We start from the raw sequence: 11,269 nt of genomic DNA, 5'->3' as shown, positions 1-11,269 counted from the left end.
TATAGACTCCCTTTTTTTCTCTGTGTTATTGACTTGTTAATTGTTTACTCCATGTGTAACTCTGTGTTGTCTGTTCACACTGCTATGCTTTATCTTGGCCAGGTCGCAGTTGCAAATGAGAACCTGTTCTCAACTAGCCTACCTGGTTAAATAAAGGTGAAATAAAAATAAATAAAAAATAAAAATTCCACTTTGCTGTAAACTTTGCAGGGAGTAAATTAGATTTTTCCGTTCTTGAACCTTTTCCCAAAATTGGGTGCTTTACCATTATTACATTATACAGTGAAATATTAATCAATTGTATGCTGTCCGTGTCTACTTTATGTTTTCACAATAGTAGACTGAGACAGCATGCCTTTCATTCCACAACCCTGCATTGCAGGTCGTCCAGACTCTCCTACATCTGTACCCATGGAGGAGGATCGCCCTGTCCTGAATGAGACAACACCTGTCCTGAATGAGACAACACCTGTCCTGAATGAGACGACTCTGTTGGTCAATGAGGAGGAGGGCTTCGCTCTGGAGCCTGTCGCTGTGACTCGTAAATATTTACCTGACTAACAAGCAACATCTTGACACCACAAGGCCATTCTCTGAAGCACACTTACTGTCCCTCAAACACAACTATCTAACTGGACACAACCTATATCATATATCAAAGCCATAAGTAACACATTACCTTCTTACTTATTATCTGTGGTAGAAACTCGAACATTGGAGTTAAAGTTTGTCCTTAGCGACCTTAGAGAGGAAGAAGGGGAAGAGGAGAAGGAGACTGGTGGTGGACCAGGCCAAGGAGCTGTCCAACCAGGCCATCAGGGAGCAGCTCACTGACTACTCAGATCTCACCGCCCCACTGGACATAGCTCCACCAACTCATGCAATGGAAAGAGAGTGGAGGGGTGGACATTCTCTTCAGTCACCTCTGTGCCCATGTCATTCATCCACACCTTCAACAGGTAAGCAGGGTGTGAAATCAACATATGTCCCATCATAGGTTGACATATTTACCTTTAATCAAGTCAAATTGTATTGGTTGCAAACACATATTTATCAGCTTGTGTTTATAGCTCCAACAGTGCAGTAATATCTAACAATACACACACATCTAAAAAGGAAAATAATGGAATTAAGAAATATATAAATATTAAGACGAGCAATGCCAGTGTCCGGAGTATAAATATATATACTGTATGTGATGGCATGTATATACAATATGAACAGTATATGAATAGAATATGTAGTATATTTGAAAAATAATATATGTACAACAATAGTTAAATAGGATAGGCCTTGATTAGAATACAGTATATACAGTTGAAGTCGGAAGTTTACGTACATTAACTCGTTTTTCAACCACTCTACAAATTTCTTGTTAACAAACTATAGTTTTGGAAAGTCGGTTAGGACATCTACTTTGTGCATGACACAAGTAATTTTTCCAACAATTGTTTACAGACAGATTATTTCACTTATAATTCACTGAGGTACCACGTTCATCTGTACAAACAACAACCAGCCGTCGTACCGCTCAGGAAGGAGACGTGTTCTGTCTCCTAGAGATTATTGTACTTTGGTGCGAAAAGTGCAAATCAATCCCAGAACAACAGCAAAGGACCTTGTGAAGATGCTGGAGGAAACAGGTAGAAAAGTATCTATCTATATCTACAGTAAAACGAGTCCTATATCGACTTAACCTGATAGTCCGCTCAGCAAGGAAGAAGCCACTGCTCCAAAACCGCCATAAAAAAGCCAGACTACGGTTTGCAACTGCACATGGGGACAAAGATCGTACTTTTTGGAGAAATGTCCTCTGGTCTGATGAAACAAAAATAGAACTGTTTGGCCATAATGACCACTGTTGTGTTGGGAGGAAAAAGGGGGAGGCTTACAAGTTGAAGAACACCATGCACGGGGGTGGCAGCATCATGTTGTGGGGGTGCTTTGCTGTAAGAGGGACTGGTGCACTTCACAAAATAGATGGCATCATGAGGTAGGAAAATTCTGTGGATATATTGAAGCAACATCTCAAGACATCAGTCAGGAAGTTGAAGCTTGGTCGCAAATGGGTCTTCCAAATGGACAATGACCCCAAGCATACTTCCAAAGTTGAGGCAAAATGGCTTAAGGACAACAAAGTCAAGATATTGGAGTGGCCATCACAAAGCCCTGACCTCAATCCTATAGAATGTTTTTGGGCAGGACTGAAAAAGCATGTGCGCGCAAGGAGACCTACAAACCTGACTCAGTTACACAATCTTGAGGAACCAATGTTCCATGACTATGTACATAGGGCAGCAGCCTATAAGGTGAAGGGTAGAGTAACCCGGTGGTAGCCGGCTAGTGACAGCGACTAAAGTTCAGGGCAGGGTACTGGGTGAACGCCGGCAAGTGGTGACTATTTAACAGTCTGATGACCTTGAGGTAGAAGCTGTTTTTCAGTCTCGGTCCCAGATTTGATGCACCTGTACTGACCTCACCTTCTGGATGGTTAGGGGTGAACAGGCTGTGGCTCGGGTGGCTGAGGTCCCTGTTGATCTTCTTAGCCTTCCTATCTTATCTGTTATACTAAAAAGTACACATTTAGCTTAAGAATGTTGTTCCACTTAAGTCAAGCCTTCAATATATAAATGTTGGATTCCATACTTAAGTGAGGAAATTGAGTTCACAGTGATGTATAGAAGCAGTGCATTTAGTTTCAACAACTCTATTCCAGCTCTAGTCCAGTGATGTGTTTCGGGGGAAAACCGATCGAGTGGGCAATGAAGATGACCGTGAAGAGATGAGACAGGAGAGACATGAGGGTAGGAGGTCATATTCACGAAGAGCAACACCATGTTATAGAAATGAGCGTCTGAGAATACAAGTCATTACATTTCATGAAATTGGGAGAATTGAATTTCATATTACCTTTGAACTGTTATGTTTCCTATTTGGGTTTATTAATTTTATGTGTGTATACAGTGGAAAGCGACGTGAGCGACCTGCCCAGTGAGTTCAGTGTCCTGCATGAGACTATGGATCCTGAGAGAATGGGACACAATGTGGAGCTCACTCCTCTGCACCACAATGGGACTGACAACCCACCTGAGGATGTCTGGGACACAGTACATGTAAAGAGTTCAACATGAGCACTGGATAAAAACATTTTTACCATTAAAAAGTGTTTATATATTTATTCAACCAGGTTTCCCCATTGTCTATAACTTTTTCTGACAACATTCCTTGTTCCCCCTTTCTCCTTTTCTCTCTTTTTCTTGTCTCAGGATGAGAGTAGATTTGAGGTTTCTCACCCTGAGCTTCCTTCGGAGGATTCCATGCATGTTCATCCTGCTGGAATGGACAGGGAAACTCCATCGAATGTGACATGGCACACACAGGTTCTTTCACATGCATTGAATACACACACATACTCGCATGCTTACACACAGAAAAGCACAAACGGGGCCTCCTGATTGGCGTAGTGTTATAAGGCGTTAATACAGACCCGGGTTTGATCCCTGACTGTGTCACAGCCAGCCGTGACCGGGAGACCCATGAGGCGGTGCACAATTGGCCCAGCGGCGTCCGGGTCATGGGAGTGTTTGGCCGGCCGGGATTTCCTTGTCCCATCACGCTCTAGCGACTCCTCCTTTTGGTGGGCCGGGCGCCTACAAGCTGATTTCGGTCGCCAGCTGGACAGTGTTTCCTCTGACACATTGGTGTGGCTGTCCTCCAGGTTAAGCAAACAGTGTGTCAAGAAACAGTGCGGCTTGGCAGGGTCGTGTTCCGGAGGACGCATGGCTCTCGACCTTTGCCTCTCTGGAGTCTGTAGGGGAGTTGCAGCGATGGGACAATACTGTAACTACCAATTGGATATCACAAAAAAATGGGTAAAATAAATAGTGTGATGTGATGTACTACAGTACACTCTGTAATGTGTTGTTATACCACACTACAGTCTGGTGGACAGCCAGGATGACTTTGAGGAGAGGAGGATGACCAGCCGAGCTCAGAAACTACTAAACGCTCTCAAAGTAAGAACGCATGTACCCCTATGCAGCAGAGCATCCATTCTTACCCTTTGTCAGCTTGCTAGCTTGATTACAATCAGATCCAGAAATCCACTGAATCACAGATGACGGATTTAAAAGATTAAAGGGCATGATTAGGTGACAGTTGGTGGAGATGAAATTGCTGCAATGTGCGATTGTGTGTTGTGTTATAACAAACTGGGATGGGATTTTCCCTGCTTTTCTGACATTTATCCTTTATATAATCAATCCATAACTGACCTATCCCCTATAAACAAAATTCTGATTTTTCTATGTTGTCCTGATGACATCCCTAAACAGATTCAGAGCAGCAGAAGCAACGCCATGTTCAGCCTGCAGATGCTGTGTGAGAGGAACAGTCGCTCCCAGGCCTCGGCTACCTTCTTTTGCCTCCTGGTGCTGAAGAAACAGCAGGCCCTGGACCTGCACCAGAGCGAGCCTTATGTTGACATTATAGCCACACCTGGACTCAGGTTCTAAGAGGTGAAGACACCTGCTAATTGTGCCTCATTCATAGACTCACTGCTATCTGTCAATAACTGCACAAAACTCCAGCGGTCTAGACACCCTCGTCATACGTCTCATAGCATGGACACTAATTAAGAACTGATTACACCAATAAATATTATTTGGATAATATTTATCAAACTGGGTTGTGATATCCAGCACTAATGAGATAGTTATGTCACCTCTATGAATCTCCCAGGACCCAGACCCAAGTCACTCCCTTTGTGAGAAAGCAGGGCCTGCTACAAGACATAATTTGCACAGGGTTAACATCTGATTTGTCTCATTGGGTCAGAGTAAATGTTTTGGAATGTTCTGTTGTTTTGTTCAGGAGCTTTAGGTTTACTTTACTTGTTTGAATAAGATGGTTTTGTTCATTATGCCGACAGACTAGGATTTGTTGGATTTACCAATTTCAGTCATTTAATAAGGGTAGTTTTAGTTCAGTGTTTTTAATTAAGGAATTGTTTTTATTCTTAACGAGAAGTTCACCATAGAAGGATGTTGAGTTAATACGTTGAAGACTAATGAGGATACAATGGAAATTATTTTAATGAATCTATTTCATTACACATTTACATACAACACTGTTGCCCTGGCCTGATACATTTTTGGTTCCAAACACCCATGCCCCTTGTAAATAAACATGTTGGCAAAGATACTACCATCAGACCATCCCCAGATGCCCTACCATCGGTAGGTGTTAGATAATTGCCGAATGGTGCGCCATGATTCATTGTGTCTTTACGAGAATCCGATGCATTGTACGTAATTACCTAAATATCTTCGTAGCAGGTTCTCAGACCTATGTGAAGCTAGCCACAATCGTGGAATTTGAGGTTTACCTTCAAAATAAAAGGCTGATACCCATTTCATGGACTGAAGAGCCATAGGTAAGGCTGTACATTGCAATATGAATGTTCATTACTCACAATAGGCTGAATATTGAGGTGATTTCCCACATTTGAAGTTCCTTAGTATGACCTATGACGCTATTTGTGTAAACGTCAGAATTGTTATCCTTGGATATCACTGAGTATTTTTAATTAATGTCTTGTTGAATTTATATAATAACATTCCGACCTTGTTTAGCATTAGTGCAATTATTGCGTGATTCCACTGTTATTTTTTAATCACAATGGGGAACTTTTATTTTGAAGGCGAACAGCAAATTTCGCTATTGTGGCTAGATTCACACAGGTGGCTCCCGGCATGGACTCTCATCAGCAGCACAGTAACCATCTACTTGCCACTGGTGACGGTTCTCAAGCGTCCATACACAAGTCCGGAGGGGACATATTCTACTCCACGATGTAGGACTAATTATCGGCCTGCAAAAATGGTAAATGTTGGGAATCGTATCATCTTGTTAGTGTACTGCTATGTCAGAGATCAGAGTCAGGTAATCGCTGCATCAGAGAGGAGGCTGGTGTATTGAATCCCAGTAGCCTATGTAGGGCACAGCCAGGGCTAAATTCGTTTGTCACCTATTTCTGCCTCGTCCGGAAGATTCCAAGCGTTGGATGGAATGTTTGTGTTCACCGGAAAGTGATGTTGGCTGGTAGGATTTTGCTTTTAGATATGCACTGGCATATAATCTATGGTATAGTAGTTGTTTTCTATAATGTCAATGTCTCGTAGTGACGCACGGAGATCCAACTGATATGTTTAGTGCTAATGGCTTTCTGCGTCTTGCCCATTCATCAACAGCGCACGCGTCTATAGGAAAAGAAGACATTGATTAAAATATTGCCAATTGTAGTGGTAATGTTCAGTTTGTTCATGAGCGAAAAGCCTGTACAGCGCTCCTTGCCCTTCTGCATTGTACAGATGACGTAAAGCACCATGCTCAACCTGATTCAGTAATTTCCCAGAAACCTAGGTAGGTGGCATTAAGGTGAATCAAATGATCAGCCAACATTAAACCTTATTCCTGTCAATTCACCCTCATTCTACAACCCAGTTATGCCGTCTGCTGCTGCTCACAATGACATAAGAAGTACATTGCTTGACCCACCACCTGTTGTGCAGAGGCTCTACATTATCCACTGTAGGGTAGGCGTAGTTGTGATCCCTGGCTCTCCCATGCTTTCCTGTATTGATCAATTGTACTGTGTCCTCAAATGTCCCATTGGCAGAGTGACAGTAGACAACCATATCACAGACATGCCATGTCTTTGTATCTCTGAGCTGCTTTGTGCTCAGCAGGAATTTTCTCTTTTGATCATACTTTTTTGCTCTATTATTGTTTGAGCTAGGCTGCTCAGCTCAGTCAGCCACAGATGTGCTGATGCTGCAATTCTGTTTGCACAACACTTGTTTCTGTACCAACTGGTCTGGTTTTGTTATGTTATTTGTTATTTTTGGCTCTTGGTTCATTGGATTTTGCCGGTGGATATTATGATTTCTGTTTATTCCCGGCTGTCTGTGGTTACCAGGGATGGGTTGTGCAGCAGTGAGATGGGCGATGGACTCACAGAATGCCCTGTCTCTGCCCTGGTCTGTCCTGTGAAAGGCTTCTTTATCTGTTGAAGGGCTCCTGATGGCCAGACTGGTTCACTCATCAATGGGCTCCTAACATGCAGGGCAGTCAGGGCCACAACAAACAGTAGGCCTACAACCCCTCCCCCCCAAGAAAAAACCCAACTTTATTATCTTATAATTAATGTGTTTTTTTAATACACAGTTTGAGACCATGACATAGGATTATGTCCTTGCCCAGGGATTAAAAGTGGTATCTGGTGGGTAGAGGAAATGTCACCAAAATGGATTGCTTTTCTATGTTCGTTTTTAACGGATTATCTCCTGTCTATGTCATTCTGTTTTCTCTATCTTTGTACATTATGTATTGTACAGTCCAACTGTAAGCCATCTTCCTAGACTTCATCTTGGAGCCAGCAGCAGAGAGATAGTGGTGGTCCACACCCATGTCACTCCCTCCCAGTCGGAAGCCCTCTGCAGGTCAGCGCAGGTACTGCTGCTGCCTTCTCTCGCTATTATTTTTTTGCTGTGTGATGATCCCAAGTGATGATGTATGAAAATGTTAGGGTAATATAGTACCACATGTATAGTGAGTGAATTTTTGGAAGCAATCCATTGATTTTGTTTGTTTTCTTAATGTTTTTGACTGAAGATAAGAGTCTCATCAATGTGTAACATTAACGTAGCCTCTCTGTTACAGGCGGTCAGTGGCTACGAGCAGTGGGCGCCATTCCCATAGCAATGCCTCCAATACCAACACTTACCCCACCAACACTTATCCTGGCAGGGCTAGTGAGGGCAGTCCTACAGCCCGGACATACCCTGGCACACCCAGGTAAGACACAGCATCTGTACATCATATGCAAGACACAAGCAAACAGTTTTGTTTTAGGAATGTTTTTTTTAAGGTTGAGCCCAAAATATCATGCAATAAAAATGATTCAGAAGAATACCAAGTAAATGTTTTCAGAAAAGGGTGTAGCATCTGCCTTGCAATAAAAGGGGGGGAAAGCATTTCATGTAGTTTTGAGATTCAGCATTTATTTTAAAAACCGAAAGACCTCACTGATATCTTCTAGCATCTTCCTCAGCTTCTGTTATGATGGCAGTTTTTATCTGATGATTGATCTCTGATGCATAACTGGTAATCACTATACACTCTCCTTCACACCCTTATGCAAACCCAGGTGTCAGACGAAGCACACCACCTGCAGTGATAACCATGGGATCCGTCCCCCCACACCAGAGCAGTACCTCACACCCCTGCAGCAGAAGGAGGTGTGTATCAGACACCTGCGAGCCAGGCTAAGGGAGAATGTTGAGATACTGCAGCACAGGTGAGTCCGGAGGGATGCGTTGTGACAAGCAGAATGTTCCTGATCAATGTGATACTTCAGATCTAATGGCCAATAGAAGTGTCTTATTCACAACCCAGCTCTTGGGTTGCATTTAACCACACTATGACTCCAAAAATAGCAACATCAATAACGGTCTTCCATTTCACTACAGAAACTGGGATTGTATATCAGACTTCTCATGCCTCTCAAGGCAAACCACACATTGATTACTTTTCCTTGGGAAGCCCTCATATTCTCAAACCCCTCCCCCTCTCTCCTTCTCTCTCTCTCAGGGACAGTGAGATAACTGAGATGAGGACCCAGCTGTGTCGGATGCAAGAGGACTGGATAGAGGAGGAGTGTCATCGTGTGGAGGCCCAGCTTGCTCTAAAGGAGGCGCGCAGGGAGATCCAGCACCTACATGAGGTTGTGGAGACAGTACGATCAAATCTCGGCACCCCAGAAAAATCCCCCCACAACCAAAAGCCATACCTTTCACCACAGGGACCCAGACCAGTCAAGTCCCGCTCATGTGGTTGCTCCCCAGCCAGCACCCTGAACCGCAGCACCACCTACACCCGGCTGAGCAGTGAGGGCCTGCATCTGGACTGCAACGGAAATGTCCCAGGGCCTGACCTGCGTGCAGCGGCACGGGCAGAAGGGGGACGGACCCACCTGCTCCTGGAAGCAGCCCTTCTGTCAGAACAAAACCCAGTCGGCTCCGCCCGTGGCCCCTTCTTCTCTACCATGCCACACTCCTCCACCTACGAGAGACTGTACAGCGGGGGGGCTGTCCTGCCCGTCTCCCACTCCTGCCATTCCCTAGGTAACAGCTGCAGGTGCAGCGGACACACCTGCCTCCCGCATCACCACCTCTTCCTGCACCTCCCTCAGGAGGAGCCCCCGGCTGCAATGGCAGCGGCTGCTGCTGCCCCCGTGACAGATGTGAAACCAGAGGTCCGATCCCAGGCCTGCAGCCCCACCATGACCTGGGTCTCAGAGGAAGGAGGGGGAGAAGAGCTAAGCATCATCTCCCTGGCAACAACCGACATCACCCCAGCCTACTCTGAACAACAACCGTTTCCTCCCTTCTTGTCTTCCTCCCCTCCTCCCCAGCTCTCCTACAACCTAGAACCGCTGCCTCCAGATGGCCCAGTGGAGATGACAGTAATGCCAACAGTGACCCAAACCTGCCAGCCCAAGCCTGTGTCATTGTATTCACTAGAGAGGCAAGGGAGCGTGACAGTGGTGGAGAAGGAGGAGGCTGTTAAAGTTGAAGGTGAAATTGTTGTGGAAGGGGAAGAGGGGGAGGAGGGGGCTCCCCAGCGGAACTTCTGGAGCCGATACTTCCTGGTGGACCTGTTGGCGGTGGCCATGCCGGTAGTGCCGACAGTGGCCTGGCTGTGCCATGGGGCCCCCCGGGAGGTCATGCCTGTCTACCACATTGGCTCTCTGCTACGGGGTTGCTGCGCTGTGGCCCTTCACTCTCTGCGACGCAGGGGATGTGGTCGGGGTCATGAACCCACAAGCATGAATGGGGCGACCGATATCTGACAACTTTACTCTTTAGCCCCCTGACTCCCCTCACAGTAACCATGCAACCCCAACCTCTTACGAGCCACAGCCACGAAGGCAATTATACCGACTTTGATTTGGACTTAAACTCCTATTGCTTTTTATTCTCCACCCACCACGTCTGATTTGAGGATGAACTTGAGATTTACATTATCCGATTGTATTGCAGTTGACCTTTGTGAATTTTGTTTATTGGTTACAGCAGACAGGAATTAGGCTAATTGTATAGTTCAAGCCTGTTTCTGTTAGATTTGTAATCATGCCTTGCTATCAAAGAAAATCTAATGCAATAGTGATTTGATGGGGAATGCATGAGCCTGCTTAAATTGACTTGACACCGGTCTACAGTGTCTCCCGTAACTGTACATTGCATGTAACCCTGAGAAATGTTCAGCCTTTTGCCATTACCTCACTTTAAATAGACTTGCTACATTTGAACCTTGAAGACTTTGATGTATGCTCCATTAATCTTCTAGTGTTGTCTTTGAAATTGGGGTGAATATGGTTCATCTTGTTAAACATCAGCAACATTTTATTTTAGTTTCTGGAGCTAAGTGAATGAGGGATCTGAGTAGGAGTTCTAGTTGAATGTCTTTGAATTATATTTTTTTCTCAAGAAAATAGAGGATAGAAAAATACACGTTTGCACAACTACTGAGAGATGGAGAATCTATTACATTTCAGGGATCCAAAGTTTTTCTGGTTTCATTACTTTTTATTTATAGTCCAAGGATAAGATAAACATTCTGAATAAGACTAGCACTGTCACTATCCATGCAAATGCTGAATGCCAGTCATAAAAAATGCTAGCTAGGTATTTGTTAAGGCACATATACCATTTACTAAATTTCGCAATTTACGATATTAAGAATATGATCAATAGTTAGCCTAGATATTTGTTTCAAACATTGCACTTTTTTCCCCACCTTTGGGACTATACTGTACTACTTTAAGTTTGTAGTGGCTTTGCATGTCAAACATTAACCATGCCAGTCTTCTTTTGAGCCACATTGTGCCGCTAAAGCTACATTACCGACAATTATTCAAATTCAGTAGTCAATATCAATGAGAAAAAGCAATGATGGGATGTCTTTACTTGGGTTGATAAATTGCACAAAAAGCTATAGAATGCAAAGTGTAAATAGCTCTGGATGTATTTCCTCTTCCCTTTGAAAATAAACTGAAAGTTGCCTTTGCATAGCTTGCTGAACAAGTTCCTTCCTTTAGCACTTCACTAATCCTCTGAAAACAATATCATGCAACTTCAAAAATCTTATAGTACAATTATGGAATAATACTGTGAATGATATTTGGCCCAAAACAAAGGGTCTCTAT

The 11,269-nt window shown here is 44.0% G+C and overlaps 1 protein-coding gene across 7 annotated transcripts; it reads left to right on the top strand.

The window, feature by feature from the left end:
- The first annotated feature begins 366 nt into the window (after positions 1–366).
- On the top strand, positions 367–11,130 carry LOC124032113 (syntaphilin-like). Of its 7 annotated transcripts, none has more exons than XM_046344232.1 (11): positions 367–541; positions 704–959; positions 2,717–2,804; positions 2,965–3,113; positions 3,267–3,380; positions 3,941–4,016; positions 4,335–4,517; positions 7,398–7,502; positions 7,723–7,857; positions 8,210–8,300; positions 8,653–11,130. In XM_046344232.1, exons 8-11 carry the CDS (start codon positions 7,469–7,471, stop codon positions 9,911–9,913), a joined length of 1,521 nt encoding a protein of 506 aa, XP_046200188.1. In that variant the 5' UTR covers positions 367–541; positions 704–959; positions 2,717–2,804; positions 2,965–3,113; positions 3,267–3,380; positions 3,941–4,016; positions 4,335–4,517; positions 7,398–7,468; the 3' UTR covers positions 9,914–11,130. The 7 variants fall into 7 exon arrangements, with proteins under 7 accessions (XP_046200188.1, XP_046200184.1, XP_046200189.1 ...); XM_046344228.1 differs by having other exon boundaries at positions 369–541; positions 7,398–7,512; positions 8,210–8,359; XM_046344233.1 differs by lacking the exons at positions 367–541; positions 704–959; positions 2,717–2,804; ... (2 more) ...; positions 3,941–4,016; positions 4,335–4,517 and adding an exon at positions 5,746–5,883.
- Positions 11,131–11,269: the final 139 nt, after the last annotated feature.

The sequence above is a fragment of the Oncorhynchus gorbuscha genome, linkage group LG03 (genome assembly GCF_021184085.1).
Source record: "Oncorhynchus gorbuscha isolate QuinsamMale2020 ecotype Even-year linkage group LG03, OgorEven_v1.0, whole genome shotgun sequence".
Classification (NCBI taxonomy): domain Eukaryota; kingdom Metazoa; phylum Chordata; class Actinopteri; order Salmoniformes; family Salmonidae; genus Oncorhynchus; species Oncorhynchus gorbuscha.
The sequence above is the reverse complement of the archived record's forward strand: the minus strand, read 5'-3'. Positions and strand labels throughout refer to the sequence as shown.

What these genes read in the sequence shown, in the direction of transcription:
- LOC124032113 (XM_046344227.1), top strand. Translation starts at nt 6,065, where the DNA reads ATGGAATGTTTGTGTTCACCGGAAAGTGATGTTGGCTG. An exon ending in CCGGAAAGTGATGTTGGCTG is followed by an intron (nt 6,103 to 7,397) that starts GTAGGATTTTGC and finishes TGTATTGTACAG; the next exon opens with TCCAACTGTAAGCCATCTTC. An exon ending in CAGTCGGAAGCCCTCTGCAG is followed by an intron (nt 7,503 to 7,722) that starts GTCAGCGCAGGT and finishes TCTCTGTTACAG; the next exon opens with GCGGTCAGTGGCTACGAGCA.